This window comes from Pelophylax lessonae, assembly GCF_965119305.1.
Source record: "Pelophylax lessonae genome assembly, chromosome: 10".
Lineage (NCBI taxonomy): Eukaryota > Metazoa > Chordata > Amphibia > Anura > Ranidae > Pelophylax > Pelophylax lessonae.
The window spans coordinates 240,339,056-240,358,066 of record NC_138777.1 but is presented as its reverse complement, the minus strand read 5'-3'; the positions used below and the strand labels follow the sequence as shown (position 1 = coordinate 240,358,066).

The 19,011-nt window shown below is 46.4% G+C and overlaps 1 protein-coding gene across 1 annotated transcript in view; it reads left to right on the top strand.

The window, feature by feature from the left end:
* Window positions 1-18,383, top strand: part of LOC309565703 (cadherin-1-like) — a 54,392-nt gene extending 36,009 nt beyond the window's left edge. Inside the window, exons 8-11 of the mRNA XM_082270676.1 lie at window positions 1,668-1,772; window positions 14,750-14,886; window positions 15,986-16,121; window positions 18,153-18,383. Of these exons, the coding sequence (XP_082126802.1) occupies window positions 1,668-1,772; window positions 14,750-14,886; window positions 15,986-16,121; window positions 18,153-18,242 (468 nt within the window). The 3' untranslated portion in view covers window positions 18,243-18,383. The remainder of the gene's footprint in view (window positions 1-1,667; window positions 1,773-14,749; window positions 14,887-15,985; window positions 16,122-18,152) is intronic.
* The last annotated feature ends 628 nt before the right edge of the window (window positions 18,384-19,011 follow it).

Sequence of the window (19,011 nt, the reverse complement as noted above, 5' to 3'; positions counted from 1 at the left end):
GTCAGCCATGACACTAAAAACTGCAGCCTTTACTAACTTCTCCATTCAGCTGCTGGAACCAGGGAAAGAATGCCCAAGGAAAGCTCTAAACTGAATTGTCAGAGCTCACAGATGCTGTGGAATCCTTCTCAGCCTCATGTGACTGCACTGGGCCAATCATGAGACAGCCAGATCTCTTTCTTGGGGGAGGGGAGTGAGTCACATGCTCACCCATACCTGGAAGTTCTAGGTTTTTGTCACAGGTTTTATTGATGGGAGCACCAAGAGAGTAAGGAAATGCAATGACATGCTTCTGGGGAGGGTGGGAACCCGGTGACTCCTTTTCTTTGTCCTGAATGGGCAATGGAAATATTCACTGCAAAGAATGAAAGTTGTAATTTGTATATTAGAATTTCCTTCCAGCCATAAGTAGTTGTTGGGGGATGGGTTCTCTACGGTGCGGTGTGAGTCGCTCCTTTCCCAGTAGTTCTCCTTGGATAAAAACAAGGCCGGGGCAGGTTGCAGGTCACACAATGGACAATCGGCTGTAAAATGGAGCACAACTGATGGGTGGTTTAGTGTGGGAGTGCGGGGATCCTTTAAGAGATATGTGACCCCTCACCTTGTAAAACAACCCACCCAACTATAAACTATAAATAGAAATACAAGGTAAAACATTTGTGTATAGATATAAAAACATTATTAATACCTTTTTTTCTTTTTTTAAGTGATCACATTCCCTCTGTTCTCCGCTGCATAGGAGGTGGGTGTGGAGACTGAAGGGGGCCAGAGAAAAAGCCATACATTGATCTTCCCAGTTATTGGTTGTGTAGGGGGGGGGGGGGCGCCAGCACAAGTCTTGGTCATTGGAGGACAGGCAGGCTGTTCTCTCAGCACATCCAGGTGACAGACTATGCTGGGATGGATGAGCTCTCATGCCTAGTGTGGTCAGTTAAATTAGGAAAGCAGACTGGCAGATTTACCAGGGATTTCACACAAAGGAAGCAATACAAAGAGAACAGGAGACTTCCTCATACCAGTACATGGTACAGCAGACACATATCGGGGGGGGGGGGGGGGGTGGTGGGAGGAGAGAACAGGAGACTTCTTCATACCAGTACATGGTACAACAGCCACATATCGAGGAGGGCGGGGGATGGGGGGGAGGAGAGAACAGGAGACTTCCTCATACCAGTACATGGTACAGCAGACACATATCGAGGAGGGCGGGGGATGGGGGGGAGGAGAGAACAGGAGACTTCTTCATAAGTGTACATGGTACAGCAGACACATATAGGGGGGGGGGGTGGTGGGAGGAGAGAACAGGAGACTTCTTCATACCAGTACATGGTACAGCAGACACATATCGAGGAGGGCGGGGGATGGAGGGGAGGAGAGAACAGGAGACTTCTTCATACCTGTACATGTTACAGCAGACACATATCGAGGAGGGCGGGGTATGGGGGGGGGGAGAGAACAGGAGACTTCTTCATAAGTGTACATGGTACAGCAGACACATATCGAGGAGGGCGGGGGATGGAGGGGAGGAGAGAACAGGAGACTTCTTCATACCTGTACATGTTACAGCAGACACATATCAAGGGGGGGGGTGTTGGGGTAACACAAACTTTTTTTGTCTTTTATGTCTTACATAGAAATGTTTTACTCTGATTATTTTCTCTTTTCAGCTCACCCCAAAATTTACTTTATTGATCAGAGCAGCAGACAAGGAGGGCCAAGGATTTGCAATCACCAGAACAGTTGTAATCGCTGTGGGCAAGGCTGAGTCTCAGGTATGTATTACCCGGTGAATGCGGTATAACCATGAATGATACCGGCTGCAGGAGTTTTCCAGTTCTTGCTGTTGGTGAGGTTTTCCCTTACTTCCTGTTCTGTCTGATAATAATCATACAAACCCAATTCCAAAAAAGTTGGGACACTGTACAAATTGTGAGTAAAAAAGGAATGGAATAATTTACAACTCTCATAATCTTATATTTTATTCACAATATAATATAGATAACATATCAAATGTTGAAAGTGAGACATTTTGAAATGTCATGCCAAATATGGGGCTCATTGTGGACTTCATGAGAGCTACACAATTTCAAAAAAGTTGGGACAGGTAGCAAAAAGGGGCCGGAAAAGTTAAATGTACATATAAGGAACAGCTGGAGGACAAATTTGCAACTTAATAGGTCAATTGGCAACATGATTGGGTATAAAAAGAGCCTCTCAGAGTGGGCGTGTCTCTCAGAGTGGGCGTGTCTCTCAGAGTGGGCGTGTCTCTCAGAGTGGCCGTGTCTTTCAGAAGTCAGGATGGGCCGAGGATCACCAATTCCCCCAATTCTGGGGGGGAAATAGCGGAGCAATATCAGAAAGGAGTTTCTCAGAGGAAAATTGCAAAGAGTTTGAAGTTCTCATCATCTACAGAGCATAATATCATCCAAAGATTCCGAGAATCTGGAACAATCTCTGTGTGTAAGGGTCAAGGCCGGAAAACCATACTGGATGGCGGTGATCTTCGGGCCCTTAGACGGCACTGCATCACATACAGGAATGCTACTGTAATGGAAATCACAACATGGGCTCAGGAATACTTCCAGAAAACATTGTCGGTGAACACAATCCACCGTGCCATTCACCGTTGTCATCTAAAACTCTTTAGGCCAAAAAAGAAGCCAAATCTAAACATGATCCAGAAGCGCAGGCGTTTTCTCTGGGCCAAGGCTCATTTATAATGGTCTGTGGCAAAGTGGAAAACTGTTCTGTGGTCAGACCAATCAAAATTTTAAGTTCTTTTTGGAAAACTGGGACGCCATGTCATCCGGACTAAAGAGAACAAGGACAACCCAAGTTGTTATCAGCGTTCAGTTCAGAATCCTGCATCTCTGATGGTATGGGGTTGCATGAGTGCGTGTGGCATGGGCAGCTTACACATCTGGAAAGGAACCATCAATGCTGAAAGGTATATCCAAGTTCTAGAACAACATATGTCCCATCCAGACGTCGTCTCTTTCAGGGAAGACCTTGAATTTTCCAACATGACAATGCCAGACCACATACTGCATCAATTACAACATCATGGCTGCGTAGAAGAAGGATCCGGGTACTGAAATGGCCAGCCTGCAGTCCAGACCTTTCACCCATAGAAAACATTTGGCTCATCATAAAGAGGAAGATGCGACAAAGAAGACCTAAGACAGTTGAGCAACTAGAAGCCTGTATTAGACAAGAATGGGACAACATTCCTATTCCTAAACTTCAGCAACTTCTCCTCAGTCCCCAGATGTTTGCAGACTGTTATAAAAAGAAGAGGGGAGGCCACACAGTGGTAAACATGGCTTTGTCCCAACTTTTTTGTGATGTGTTGATGCCATAAAATTTCAAATCAATTTATTTTCCCCTTAAAATTATACATTTTCTCAGTTTTAACATTTGATGTCATCTATGTTGTATTCCAACTAAAATATTGAAATTTGAAATTTCCACATCATTGCATTCTGTTTTTATTCACAATTTGTACAGTGTCCCAACTTTTTTGGAATCGGCTTTGTAGACCCCTAAGTGAAAATGTCCAAATTGGACCCAGTTAGCCATTTTCCCTCCCTGGTGTCATGTGACTCGTTAGTGTTACAAGGTCTCAGGTGTGAATGGGGGGCATGTGTGTTAATTTGGTGTTATCGCTCTCACTCTCTCATACTGGTCACTGGAAGTTCAACATGGCACCTCATGGCAAAGAACTCTCTGAGGATCTGAAAAAAGAATTGTTGCTCTATATAACGATGACCTAGGCTATAAGAAGATGGCCAAGACCCTGAAACTGAGCTGCAGCACGGTGGCCAAAACCATACAGCGGTTTAACAGGACAGGTTCCACTCAGAACAGGCCTCACCATGGTCCACCAAAGAAAGTGAGTGCACTTCCTCAGCGTCATATCCAGAGGTTGTCTTTGGAAAATAGACGTATGAGTGCTGCCAGCATTGCTGCAGAGGTTGAAGGGGTGTGGGGTCAACCTGTCAGTGCTCAGACCATACACCGCACACTGCATCAAATTGGTCTGCATGGCTGTCATCCCAGAAGGAAGCCTCTTCTAAAGATGATGGACAAGAAAGCCGGCAAACAATTTGCTGAAGACAAGCAGACTAAGGACATGGATTACTGGAACCATCTCCTGTGCTCTGATGAGACCAAGATAAACTTATTTGGTTCAGATGGTGTCAGGCGTGTGTGGGGGCAACCAGGTGAGGAGTACAAAGACAAGTGTGTCTTCCTACAGTCAAGCATGGTGGTGGGAGTGTCATGGTCTGGGGCTGCATGAGTGCTGCCGGCACTGGGGAGCTACAGATCATTGAGGGAACCATGAATGCCAACATGTACTGTGACATACTGAAGCAGAGCATGATCCCCTCCCTTCAGAGACTAGGGGGGCAGGGCAATATTCCAACATAACGACCCCAAACACCTCCAAGATGACCACTGCCTTGCTAAAGAAGCTGAGGGTAAAGGTGATGGACTGGCCAAGCATGTCTCCAGACCTAAACCCTATTGAGCATCTGTGGGGCATCCTCAAATGGAAGGTGGAGGAGCGCAAGGTCTCTAACATCCACCAGCTCTGTGATGTCATCATGGAGGAGAGGAAGAGGACTCCAGTGGCAACCTGTGAAGCTCTGGTGAACTCCATGCCCAAGAGGGTTAAGGCAGTGCTGGAAAATAATGGTGGCCACACAAAATATTGACACTTTGAGCCCAATTTGGACATTGTCACTTAGGGGTGTACTGGCTTTTGTTGCCAGCGGTTTAGACATTAATGGCTGTGTGTTGAGTTATTTTGAGGGGACAGTAAATTTACACTGTTATACAAGCTGTACACTCACTACTTTACATTGTAGCAAAGTCTCATTTCTTCAGTGTTGTCACATGAAAAGATAGAATAAAATATTTACAAAAATGTGAGGGGTGTACTTACTTTTGTCAGATACAGTATATATGGTGGTATATGCCGTTTTATTGAAGATCCTTGATGCCATAGCACTGGAGAGTTGGAGTGAGATATGCCTAAGCTTTATTGACTACTCTTGCACATGTAGTCCATCTTTTGGGGTAAGGGGTCAGTGTGAACTCTTTCCTCCGGTGGCGGATTCTTCTCCTGCATGCATTTTTGCACATTTATGGACTCTTTTTCGGAATATTGTTTTTAATTTCCATATCGGATTTTTTAAGAGGTCTTAAGCGCTGCATTTGTGTGTTAATATTTTGATGTTCCTTGACCAGGATTATAGTGTCAGCAGCTTTTGAATATATTGTGGTTTCTTTTAGCGCGGGAGATTTCTTGGTTTTTAGTAATGCCTTGTTTTGTTTTCATTGAACACGAGGATTTTTATAATTGAATGGCAAAAAAAAAAATACAAGGCACTTTGTGAATGGAGGCGGAGCCAAGCAAGTGACCCCCTTTGGCCAGTGTGCAGAGGGGAAGCAGGACCCGAAGGATCATGGCTATTACTGTATGTACTGTGGGCTACTATGGTCGTTTTCAGCATCACCAGCCCCCCCCCCCCCCCAATATAAGATATGGAAAGTTATATTGTGCCAAGTTGGCCCAAATGTAATAAAGATAATTCCTGGAGTTCTGCATTAACACCTTCTCACCCGGCCTATAGCAGAATGACGGCTGTATGGCGCGCTCCCAGTACAGAGACCGGGGTCTCACCGAGAGCCTCAGTATGTACTAACGATCGGGACCCGGGTCTCCCAAATTCAGGTCACCCGATCGCTGTAGTAGCCTCTGATTGGAAACCCCCATGGAAAGGAAAAACATGTTTGTAAAAAATAAATGTAAATAATAAAGAATAAATACCTGGATCAACGTTTGATCTATGTCCGTGCCAGGTTTAGTGTTCGGGTCAAAGGTCAGGGTTAGTATATTTAGGCCAGGATTTTTTTATTTAAAATTAGAATCAGTGCCGGTTCACATTTGTGCGATGCGGGAACGCTGCGAATATACAGCGTGTTCCCGCATCGCATCCACACCCCTGGCAGTTCACACTGCCATATGCGATACGCTGGGGGTGTCAATTAAAAGTTAACGACACCCTCAGATCAGATCGCATATCGCAGTGCGATCTGAAAGTTCGCACTGAATTTGCACCGCACAGAGATCGCATGTAATTTTATGAGCAGTGCGCTCGGAATTACATGCGATCTCTGTGATCGCAGAAATGTGAACCGGTACTTACTGTTGTTGTGTTGTATGTAGGTAGGAAAGAAAAAAAAAAAAAGCAAAATACACACTATTGATTTTGGGCTGTACTATGGGTACAAATACCAACTAACATACACATACAGTATGAGGTATCCCTGTGATCGATAGAATACGGAGAATTTTATTTTGGGTTGTTCTTTGGTGGAAGGTCATTGTAATAACAAGAAATATACAGCTACATTTTACAAATTATATCTATCTCTCTCTCTCTTTCTCTCTATGTATATATATATATATATATATATTTATATATATATATACATTTTTTTTTTTTTTATTACTGTCTTGGGCCAGTTTTTCTTTGATAATATAAAAAAAATCTGGAGATATCCCTTACCATTTACTACCAAATGAAAGTATGTAATAAAATATGATCTGGCGCATAAAACAATCAATGGTTATAGGCTATTGTAAAGGTATGCTATAGTATGTAGTAGCTGCTAATTGACTGCAGAGTTGTGCAGCATGAAGTGAATCAACAAGTTATAAAATCAGCGCAAATCTACCCTTTGATAATATAGTATCCTAAAATCCCCCATCCAAAAAAGTGCAAGTGCAAAGCCTATTGATTGTTATTATCTATCAGAAATTCCTAAAAATCAGTGCAAAAAATGTGACAGTACAAGTAATAAAAGTAATATTCCAAATTATATATATATCTCAAAGTGAAAAAATATCACATAAAAACATAAAATATAAATGTGAAAAAATCATATATATATAAAAACAATTCATATCAGTGTACAAAATCAGCTCTGTGAAACTAGTAGGGTGGGAATAGGATGATGGTATATACAGACGTATATTCGTCTGTGAAAAGAAACGCGTCAACACAATTTCCGGCTGACGGCAGTACCAATGGCGTCATTTCCGGTCACCGGATGGAACGCAAACAGGGAAGTGCACACCCCAAATGGCCACACAAGAACCGGATGCCTCTGCATTTCAGTCATACGACTAGCGATCTTGTAGCCACAAATCTGTAAGTGTTACTCTGCTTTTTTATAATAAAATCTTTAAACGGTATCACGCTATGGAGATCTCTTTCTTCCATTGCCTTTGAACACATGTCCACTGGGGATACCCATATTTATCCTAAAAGTCCATCTACCGCTGGGGGACCTGGAGACAAAGCACTCACCAGGATAACAAGTGCCTAACCTTACCGGGCCCAAACCTTGAGTGACCCACATGCAATACTGCTAAGGGGTCCACAGAGTCTGGTAAGTGTATTAGACATTGGGAATCCACCTTCACTTATTGCACGTTGTGACGATATTCACCCTCACTGGAAGTGAAAAACAGATAATTAATGGTTTGTATTGCTTCAAGTGGGACAGTCATATTTGTCAGCAATATCTTCATATAGAAATATGAAGATTTAATTCCACTTTACACTGGGAGACTTAGACTGTTGTAGACCCTTGCTAGACACTGAGATGGGGTGGGGTTGTTATTGGTAAGTGCCTGTATTCCATTGTTCTATTGTGTCTGTCTGCCTTGAGATAAATCTATTATGGGATGTATGTTGATTGGCTGCTAAGGGGGAGGGAGGGTTGTACACAGTGTATATCTCTTTGTGCATGTGTTTGAATAAACAGTATGAGTTTTACTTCACCCTCAATCTAGAGTCCTGTCTCTTATTGGGAGAAGCTGCTACAAGGGATTGCTATGCTCTTCATACTCCTTTGTATAATCACTAAGCTCTTGTAAGAGCTTGTTCCTGCTTCACTCTCTGGGGAAAGAGAGGTTCACCCACAGGAACCTGGAGCCTTGTCGTAGGTTCAGGGTGGGTAGGGGACGGCGAGACCCCAACCAAGCTGGGGTGGTTCATGGGGTCTGATGTGGTTATGGTGTCTGGTGGAGTGCTTGGAGCCTTCGGGAAGCACTAGGAGCATCCGTCAACCGAGGTACCCAGTCGGGGTGCCAGTTGATCCGTTACATTGGTGGCAAGCGGTGGAATGGCGTCCTAGTGCAAGAAGCAGCTCTTGGAGACACCGGTAACGTTAATGAGTGAGCTAACACCCATGCAGTGTCCCCATGGAAGAGGAATTCGTGAGGAGGTTGAGAGAGATGCAGATACAGCACAGTAGACCAGTGTCAGAGCAGGTCCTGCTAGGATGGCATGATTCTGTGCGCTTGGATCTCTGCAAGGAAACACTAGCCTGTGAGCAGTGCCACCAGGGAAAAATCCTCCCCTCCATCCAGAAAAGGTACTGGTCGCAGTATGGATTGCAGGAGCTGTTTTTGGGAGATACACTGCACAAGGAGCAGACAGCTGAGTTAAGCAGGCTGGTCTGGGCAAAGATGTGGTTGGAAGAGAGCTATAGAGCCCTCCAGTGGCATGTATCCCAAAAATGCCCTTGGATATTGGATGACAGCCCAACAGAAGGCTTTGGCTACGATGGCCGGGACTGTTGTACGGGAAGCTGTCAGGGAACCCTAACTTTGGGAGCGATTTGGAGTGGCAGTTAGAGGAAATTATGGATTACAGAGAAAGGATTATGGGCACTGGAAGATATGGAGTCTCTGGGCATTCAGGAATGGGAGCTGGAGATCGCCTACAGACGGCTGCAAGACTTTGCTCAGCACCAGGGCTTGGCTCCCCTTGCCTGGGAATATCCAGAAGAACCAACTGACAGTCCAGAAATCCTGATTGAAGAATCGACAATATGGCACAGTAATAGTGTGCTTTGCTCATCTGCACCCACGGTCTTGGATGCAGAGGTCTTTTGGAGGATGCAGCAAGTGCTGACTCACCTGGACGAACCTGTTTCTGCACAGGACGGGCGTGGATGGAGGAATGCATCTGTCCAGCCACTGGATAAAGGTATGGGAGAAGAGGAAGCCATCTTCATTCCCCAACCACGGATCACAGATGTAATTGACTTTTCATCGGAGGATGTTATGGATGATAAGTCACCTGCCAAAGTGTTGGTACTGGGCCTAAGTGCCACCAGCCCATGCCCTGGACTTTCAGCAATTCCAGAGACTGGGGATCTAATAGATTTTTCTGCTGAGGAGGAACCTCCCAGTGAGCCTACAGCAGAAGAGCGGGCATCCAGGCCTATTGCTGCTGACCTCTGCCTGCAACAATTGGTGACCCAGGAAGATGTGTGCAAGGCCACTGACGTTTCAGTTTACTTTCCAGCAGAATTGCTGGCAACAGGGCAGAGTGCTACCAACCTCTGCCCAGCACCCACAACAGCTACAGAGTTCCAGGAAGCAGGGGAAATCGGCCTCTCGCCCCAGCGACAAGCTGATGAAGTGAAGTTTCTACACCCAGCTGAAGCGCTGGCAGCCGGACAGAGAGTCAATGACCTCTGCCCCACATCTGTGGCAGTTCCGGAGGCCCAGGGTGAGAAGAGAGGGGAGGTTGTTGTCCTCCCTCCCCAACAGTCAGTCAGAGAGGAGGAAACTGTCTTCCCTCCCCAGCCAGGATCTGTACATCTGGGAGACAGTACCAGAGAAAGGTTGTCCCAACCGCCAGATGAGGGTAAGGAAGATGGAGCAGCTGACTCCCCTTCCCAGCAGCAGTTGGTGCCCCAGAATGATGACACCAACCCAGCAGAAGAGCTGGCAACAGAGCAGAGTGCGGTTGGCCTCTGTCCTCACCATACAAAATATGGAGTTTCTGTGGTAGTGGATGGGACTGCAGTCTTCACGTTTATATCCCAGGGATGCTGGACAGTCGGCTCAGATCCCCAACAGCCTGACAAAGTGACCCCTGCCACCCTGTCTTCTCTCCAGCGGCTGAAAGGACTCCTGAGAGAAGGGCCAGTCCACGCTTATCCCCAGCGGCAGGTATGTTCTATGAGAGAGGCAGAGGTTGGCTGTGTGAGTAACAATGTTTTCTGGACAATTTGTTTGGGGCACTGAGTGGGTGCAGACATTGGGAGGGCCCATGGAATACAGCCTACCTTAGAGAGGGTGGAAAACCCCTCTCTCAGCCCATTAGGCCCCTCTTATGTCCAAGTCACCCTGTGTCTATTAGGGACACAGGGTGACCAAGAAGCCCAGTCTGGCCTGCCCAAACCAGACTTCCATAGACTGATCGGCTATGAGAGCTCCATGCACCTTGCCAGGACAAACTTACAAACCATGTGGAACTTTGTCAAGGAAGCTGCCATGATGGATTGACTCTTTGGGACTTACCCGACTAACTCAGACACAGACCGATTGGAGGTCTGATACCTGGTTAGTCTACCTTTGGGGGGAAGATATGTGATGGTAGTCACTGTCACTGGAAGTGAAAGACAGATAATTAATGGTTTGAATTGCTTCAAGTGGGACAGTAATATTTGTCAGCAATATCTCCATATAGAAATATGAAGATTTAATCCCACTTTACACTGGGAGACTTAGACTGTTGTAGACCCTTGCTAGACAATGGGATGGGGGGGGGGGTTGTTATTGGTAAGTGCCTGTATTCCATTGTTCTATTGTGTCTGTCTGCCTCGAGATAAACTTATTATGGGATGTATGTGGAATGGCTGCCAAGGGGGAGGGGGGATTGTCCCACAGTGTATATCTCTCTGTGCATGTGTTTGAATAAACAGTTTGAGTTCTACTTCACCCTCAATCTAGAGTGCTGTCTCTTATTGGGGGAATCTGCTACAAGGGATTGCTATGCTCTTCATACTCCCTTGGATAATCACTAAGCTCTTGTAAGAGCTTGTTCCTGCTTCACTCTCTGGGGAAAAGAGAGGTTCACCCACTGCAACCTGGAGCCTTGTCGTAGGTCCAGGGTGGGTAGGGGACAGCGAGACCCCAACCAAGCTGCGGCGGTTCGTGGGGTCTGATGTGGTTATGGTGTCTGGTGGAGTGCTTGGAGCCCTCAGAGAAGCACTAGGAGCATCCGTCAACGGAGGTACCCAGTCGGGGTGACGGTTGATCCGTTACACACGTTATTCCACGGATTTGCACTAATTTGTATTAAGAAGACAGCACAGAGCATGCTGTACATTTCTTCACTGGACACTTGCTGATTTGGACTTTTTTCTGGATTGGGACATTTTATTTTTTATGAATTATATTTGGCAGTTATTTTTAGCACATGTGTTGCACCATAGTAGTTCACTGATCACATGTCTAATTTATAGTCATTTTTGGTGCGAGTTTTTTTGATTTGTGATATTTCTTTGACACTATGTTGTAATGTTTCTTTTTACATTCACATTCACCTAGATCTATAAGAATTTGTATCCCCTTTTTTTGTGCTGTGTTTCAAGTTTTTTTTAGTGATCACATGGTGAGGAGCAGCTGCAATTAAGGGTTTTTAGGCTCCGTAGCTCAGGGAAAAGCAGCTTGTTATATATGATGATATTCATTGATCTGATGCTGAGGAACACCCAAAGGACTGGATATTTACCACTTCTGCCTTTTCATGTGTGAATTATCGAGCTGCTTTCCTTGGAAGTGTCATTCATTCTGGAAAGGACAATCCTATTAATAACAAGGCTAATGGGAATTCATTCTTGTGATACGTTACTTGTCCTCTACAGTATAACACATATAGCGCCCTCCTAGGTAGGTGCTAGAGAGAGACTGTAGTTTTGGATCTTTTCTGCCTACCGAAGGGATTGCAGGTAAATCTATATTGTTCTCTGCCTACCAGAGACCAGGATCTGCTAGTGAGGTCTGCTCAATATGCTCAATGTGCATCTCATTCTGTCCACAGAGTGTTTCACACTGGTCCAATAGGGAGGCATATTGGACAGTGGGAGTGCACAGGCTTTTGATACAGCCCTGGTGATTTGGCGAGGAAAAGTGCATTGGTGCGTGCTGGGATACTGTATAAAAGCCAAGAGCACATGTGCTTGGGGTCTTTCGGCTGGATAGCGGAGTCTCGGAGGGAGGGGGTGGCTGCCCCTCCTCTGTAGAGGTACCATTCGGCCTCAGGTAGTCGACCCGAGGGCCTAGAGAGTGCCAGTAAGGAACTAAACCCAGAGGTCCGGTGAAGTTGACTGGAAGGCGAGACACTGAAGGATCTAATTCTGCAGTACAGATCTGTTTCAAGGGGCCTGACCTGAGGGGGGCCACCCCTGAAGCTAGAAGAGTCAGTGGACGGGTGTCAATAAAGGGGATGCAAGAGAGTGTCCTGAAGAGAATGTAGTTCACCAAGTCTATTGCTGGAGAGAAAAGATCAAGGAGACTTAACCTTTTCCATACATGTTGCAGTATGGATTAAGCAGTGCAGCTGCTTCCAAAAGCAACCTGGTGAGGCCATGTGAGTGTTGTCCATTGTGTATAGTTCCAGTTGGAGTATCCCACTATTACCTTCTCCCATCCAAGTTCCAAAATAAATACCAAAAACCAAATCCCCTGGACTGTTTATTGTGTGACGAGCCATCGGGAGTAAGGATGGATGAGTGGATTTTACCCTAAGTGACTGTCTGCTGGAAATCAGAGGAGGCCTGAGAAGTTATCATACAGAAGGAGCAGTGCTACTCACATGTACGAGTTTGTTGTATTTGCTGGAAAAACCCTAATAAATCTTTTGTGACACATTTCTAAGCCTTTCTTACACTAACACTTAGAAGGGAAGGGAGTTCAGAAATTGTGTGACACTATCGGAGTCTGTAAAAGGCGCATTATATGCGGCGGGGCCTCTGAAACGTTGCAACATCTTTGTTCGCATTCAACAGCATTGTAAGAAATGCAAAAATAAATGTAAAAAGTTTAAACAAAAAAAAAAAAAGTCCCCCGTTTCCCTCCCTGGGATTGGTCAGGCATGGTCAGGGGTCACTGTGTTCAGAGACTGGTAAAAGTTAACCAGGACCCCTCCGTCACATGACCCATAGAGGACTAAAGTCCAAATTCTGCCCCGAAGAGCCTTTACTATGAGCGGATCCCGGCTGCAGCGTATTGAGCAGCACTTGCAGGGTGGACAGGTAACTGTTATTGCAGTTTATAACTGTCAGCTTGTACTATTATCACTCCTGGAATGGCTGCGCGTTGTACACCCCTCCCACCCGGCATGGGAGGATTCCAGCAACGCATTGTCATGTGCAGGCAGGAAATGTCTCCTCTGCACTGAGAGCTGGATGGACGCTCTGCTGCCTGGAGCTCAGCGAGGTAATCCTCATTACAGATCCATGGAACAGACTAAAGAAGGAGGAATGAAGGCCTAGGAAACCAAGAGATGTAGGACAGCTCAGTATGGGCATGTATAGGACAGCTCAGTACAGGGACCTATAGGACAGCTCAGTACAGGGAGCTATAGGACAGCTCAGTACAGGGACCTATAGGACAGCTCAGTATGGGGATGTATAAGACAGCTTGGTACGGGGACATATAGGACAGCTCAGTACAGGGACCTATAGGACAGCTCAGTATGGGGATGTATAGGACAGCTCGATATGGGGACCTATAGGACAGCTCGATATGGGGACCTATAGGACAGCTCAGTACGGGGACCTATAGGACAGCTCGGTACAGGGACCTATAGAACAGCTCGGTAAAGGGACCTATAGGACAGCTCAGTATGGGGATGTACTGTACTGAGCGGTCCTGCACGTCCCCGTACCGAGCTGTCCTGTACGTCCCCGTACCGAGCTGTCCTATGGAGCCTCGTTTGATTTAAATTCTGACTGTAAAAGAATAGGTAAACGGGCTGTACACTATATACTGCCATAGACACCCCATTGATGTGCCTACAGCAAAGTTAGATTAACTAATTGATGGCTTTTTAGGTGCACAGAAGGCTTTAGACCAGTGGTAGTCAACTTTCTTGATATGGGGGGCCTCAACTGTTGCCCCCGACCTCACCAAAGGACCAAACCTAAAATTCAGTGAATATTAATTATCAGAAACAGAAGACACACAACAGGATATACAGTAGTTAAAGACTATGGGCATGATACAAGAGATTATCAGAGACTGATTAAAATACAGAGACTGAGGATATGATACAGAGATGGTCAGAGACTTAGGATATGATAACAGAGATGGTCAGAGACTGAGGATATGAAACAGAGATGGTCAGAGACTGAGGATATGATACAGAGATGGTCAGAGACTTAGGATATGATACAGAGATGGTCAAAGACTGAGGATATGATACAGAGATGGTCAGAGACTGAGGATATGATAAAGGAGATGGTCAGAGACTGAGGATCTGAGACAGATAGTCAGAGACTGAGGATATGATAAAGGAGATGGTCAGAGACTGAGGACATGAGACAGAGATAGTCAGAGACTGAGGACATGATACAGGAGATGGTCAGAGACTGAGGACATGACACAGGAGATGGTGAGAGACTGATTATATGATACAGAGATGGTCAGAGACTTGGTGCAGGAGACTTTCAGAGACTGTGAACATGATATAGAAGTTGTTGGAGATAGTCATGGACTGGAGACGTATTACATGGGGAATCTACATAGTTACATAGTTGCTAAGGTTGAATAAAGACAATCGTCCATCCAGTTCAACCTGCGTCAGAAATACTATTGAATGTAATTAATATGCTCCTTTAACAAATCATGTGGTCTTCTTCTCTAAAGGAAATGTCGGGGGGCGCTACGAGTCTGCTGACCACACACGTCCTAAACATCGCACAAGGGACCCCAGCTAAAGGTCTGACAATTACTTTGTCCAAGTTTAATGGCAGAGAAGCAAAATGGGAACAAGTCAGCAGAAGGTGAGCGTTCTGGGCGAAAGGTGAGCATGCTGGGCAAAAGGTGAGCGTGCTGGGTGGAAGGTGAGCGTGTTGGGTGGAAGGTGAGCAAGCTTGGCGAAAGGTGAGCGTGCTGGGCAGAAAGTGAGCGTGCTGGGCAGAAAGTGAGCGCGCTGGGCAGAAAGTGAGCGTGCTGGGTGGAAGGTAAGCATGCTGGGTGGAAGGTAAGTGTATTGGGCTGAATGTGAGTATGCTGAGCGGAAGGTGAGTGTGCTGGGCAAACGGTGAGCATGCTGGGGGGAAGGTGAGCGTGCTGGGCGGAATGTGAGCGTGCTAAATGGAATGTGAGCGTGCTGGGCGGAAGGTGAGTGTGCTGGTCGGCAGGTGAGCGTGCTGAGCGGAAGGTGAGCGTGCTGAGCGGAAGCTGAGCATGCTGGGCGGAAAGTGAGCGTGCTGTGCGGAAGGTGGGCGTGCTGGGTGAAAGGTGAGCGTGCTGGGTGGAAGGTGAGCGTGCTGGGCGGAAGGTGAGCGTGCTGAGCGGAAGGGGAGCGTGCTGGGCAGAAGGTGAGCGTGCTGAGCGGAAGGGGAGCGTGCTGGGCGGAAGGTGAGCATGCTGGGCAGAAGGTGAGCGTGCTGGGCGGAAGGGGAGCGTGCTGAGTGGAAGCTGAGCATGCTGGGCAGAAAGGTGAGCGTGCTGAGCATAAGGTGAGTGTGCTGGGCGGAAGGTGAGCGTGCTGGGCGGAAGGTGAGCGTGTTGGTCAGAAGGTGAGCATATCGGGCAGAAGGTAAGCATGCTGAGCGGAAGGTGAGTGTACTGGATGGAAGGTGAGTGTGCTGAGCAGAGAGTGAGCGCGCTGGGTGGAAGGTGAGCGTATCGGGCAGAAGGTGAGCGTGCTGAGCGGAAGGTGAGCATACTGGGCGGAGAGTGAGCGTGCTGGGTGGAAGGTGAGCGTATTGGGCGGAAGGTGAGCATGCTGAATGGAAGGTGAGTGTATTGGGCAGAGGGTAAGTGTGCCGGGCAGAGTGTAAGTGTACTGGGCAGAGGGTGCTGGGCAGAAGGTATATTCAGTATGTTGAAGCATAATTGAACTTTCAATGATTTGGCTTTAAACGTGTCACCCAGTGTCACCGACCAGGACGGCCGATGCCCAGGACTTCTACGCGGAGAACCTCTTACAGCCGGGACCTTCCAGCTGCGATTCGATACTGGAGAATACTGGAAACAGCAGAAACTTGAGGCCTTCCACCCCTATGCAGAGGTATCTGTTGTTACTTAAAAAGGGTCTTCATTGAGAATTGTCTTTGTTACCAATAGCACCCAACCAGATTCTGGCTTTCACCGACTCTTGTGAAGAAAAGCAGGCTCTGGTTGGATGTTTCTGGCAGTAGTAGTAGTCCTTTCATTTCACATGCTGGCAGCAGAAGGTGATCTAGTGCCTGTGTGGTACCTAGCATTCCTCCAGTTCTGTTCTTGCAGAGGAAGGGGGGGGGGGGGGTCTGCCAGGAATTGTTTCCATGAACAGGTCCGTGGGGTCAGGCATGGCCTCTGTCCGAGACTCACAGTGAAACAATCACTTTACATTGGTTCAGAGGAACCTTCCTGGATGGAATGCAGAAATTTCCCAGCGTGATCGATATTTCTTTGCAAGACACGGCACATCTGAGCAATCAATAGGAATTGTATCATTCATAATAACCCAAATATCCCTCAGGAAGGCTGTTATCCCACACTGACAGCGGCCATCCTCCCAGCCCAGCGAGAGCTGCTGGTTCCATGGCAGCCATGTCACTAGGCATGGAGCCACACACCGCTCTAGAACTGGATGATGCCCGCTGGAGCGCCTGTCCATTAGCTGACACACATTGGTAACAATCTAATTGGTTTCCTCTAAAATGTACCATTTTAAAGATGGTAAACCTTCTCCCCAAGTGTAGCTCCGAAGCCCACAGTGGTATCCAGATGTCCAGACCTTGGATGGTTATGCCATACACCAATCAGCCAGAACTTTATGACCACCCACCTAATACTGAGTAGGCCCCCTATTGCACCAAAACAGCCCTGACCCATTTAGGCATGGACTCCACTAGACCTCTGAAGATACGCTGTGGTATCTGGCACCAAGCCATAACTAGTAGATCTTTGGAGTCCTGTAAGTTGGGGGGTGGGGCCTCCATAAGTCAAACTTGTTTGTCCAACAAATCCCACAGATGCTTGACTAGATTGAAATCTAGAGAATTTGGAGGCCAAGTCAACACCTCAAACTCATTGTTGGGTTCTTCAAACCATTCTTGAACCATTTTTGCAGTGTGACAGGGTGCATTATCCTGCTGAAAGAGGCCACTGCCATCAGGGAATATGGCTTCCATGTTTAGCCAGGTGGTACGTCATGGTAACATCCACATGAATGGGAGGAGCCAAAACTTCCCAGCAGAACATTGACCAAAGCATCACACTGCCTCCCCAGGCTTGCCTTCTTCCCATACTGCATCCTGGTGCGATCTTTTCCTCAGGTAAGTGACGCACTCGGCCATCCACATGATTCATCAGACCCAGTCACCTTCTTCCGTTGCTCTGGGCTTCAGTTCTGATTCTCACGTGCCCATTGTAGGTGCTTTTGTTTGTGGACACGGACCAGCATGGGCACCCTGACCGATCTGCTGCTATGCAGCCCCATACACAACAAACTCAACAATCAGTAATCAATGATCAGTAATCCACTTCACCTGTCAGTGGTCATAATGTTATGGCTGATTGATGTAGGTTTCTCCCTGGACCTCCCTATTGGCCAGTGAGCCACCAATCACATTTACTGACTAATAAGGTGGTGTGGGATTGGGAGAGCCAAAGTGAGATCACTAAGTTCCGGTCATAATTTGCATATGAAGACACCCTGAGTTTTGGGGTGAGAGATAAATTGGTGACGGATGCTTTATTATAGTCCAGGGGAGGAGCTCCAGCATACAGCCTGTGATTGACAGCCTCAGCTTTGTTCTTGTGAGAAGGGGGGGGGGGCTGTCCCTTCCTTCCAATCAGCTCCCACTGAGCTTTACAGAGTGTAACTTCATCTCACTGCCCCCTTTATTCTGAACACTCAGACAAGCTGTATACATTCTAGAGAAGAGATGCTGCAGATAAACAGGTACAACTTATGTAGGAGGATTTGTTTCATATCTGTGTATTACCTGAGACCGGTCACTTCACTGGGGATATGGAGGGTTTACAACCACTTTAAGTACATTTTGAATGATAAAGGAAATTCTGACCGGTATTTTATTTTGCCCTCCTGCAGGTTGTTTTCACCATTATTGACTCAAAAGAGAAATATCACGTGCCTCTCCTGATTACCCCACATTCCTATTCCACCTACAGAGGGAGCTAGAGCGTTCTAGGTGACGGGGCGCACTGCCACATATTGCTTTCACAATTCAGTCCATTTTCCTATTCCACCTGGAGAGGGAGCTGGAGAGTTGAAGGTGTCGGAGGCACTGCCATATATTTTTGTCATTTTTTAATAATGCATTTGACTGAGACTACTATAGAATTGCAGAGCTTTATGATTTTCCATCAAATAAATGAATGTAAAATGAAATGTTGTTCTTCTTTTCTTATTGATATGAAGAAAGATGGCAAAGGGAAACTTGGTTTTACCCGGTAACCAATCAGCAGGAAAGACTTTCCCCCGGTAACCGATCAGCAGGAAAGACTTTCCCCCGGTAACCGATCAGCAGTAGCCATCAGTGCAGCATATCAATGCAGATTATCAGTGCCACCTCATCAGTGCCCATCAGTGCAGCCTATTAGCGCCCATTAGTACAGCCTCATGTCCCTGGATCAGTGAGATTTCTCCTTTCTTTTAGGATATTTGGTGTTTGCTGCCACTGATTGTAATCATCGGATTATTTCACTGATTTGTATAATAAATAGGAAGTCCGGAGTCATTATAGAAATCAGAGAAATAATCAGTGCCAGCAAACACAAGTCAGATATCTGATAAGATCAGAGTAATCGCACTCATCCAGTGACATATTGGGATAGTACATAGGAGGAGATATTATTACCATCATATAGAGGTAAGAGTCTTATTTGTATGATGGAATTCAGTATTCTCACTCAGGGACAAGGATGTGTAAAGAAATGAAATATTACTG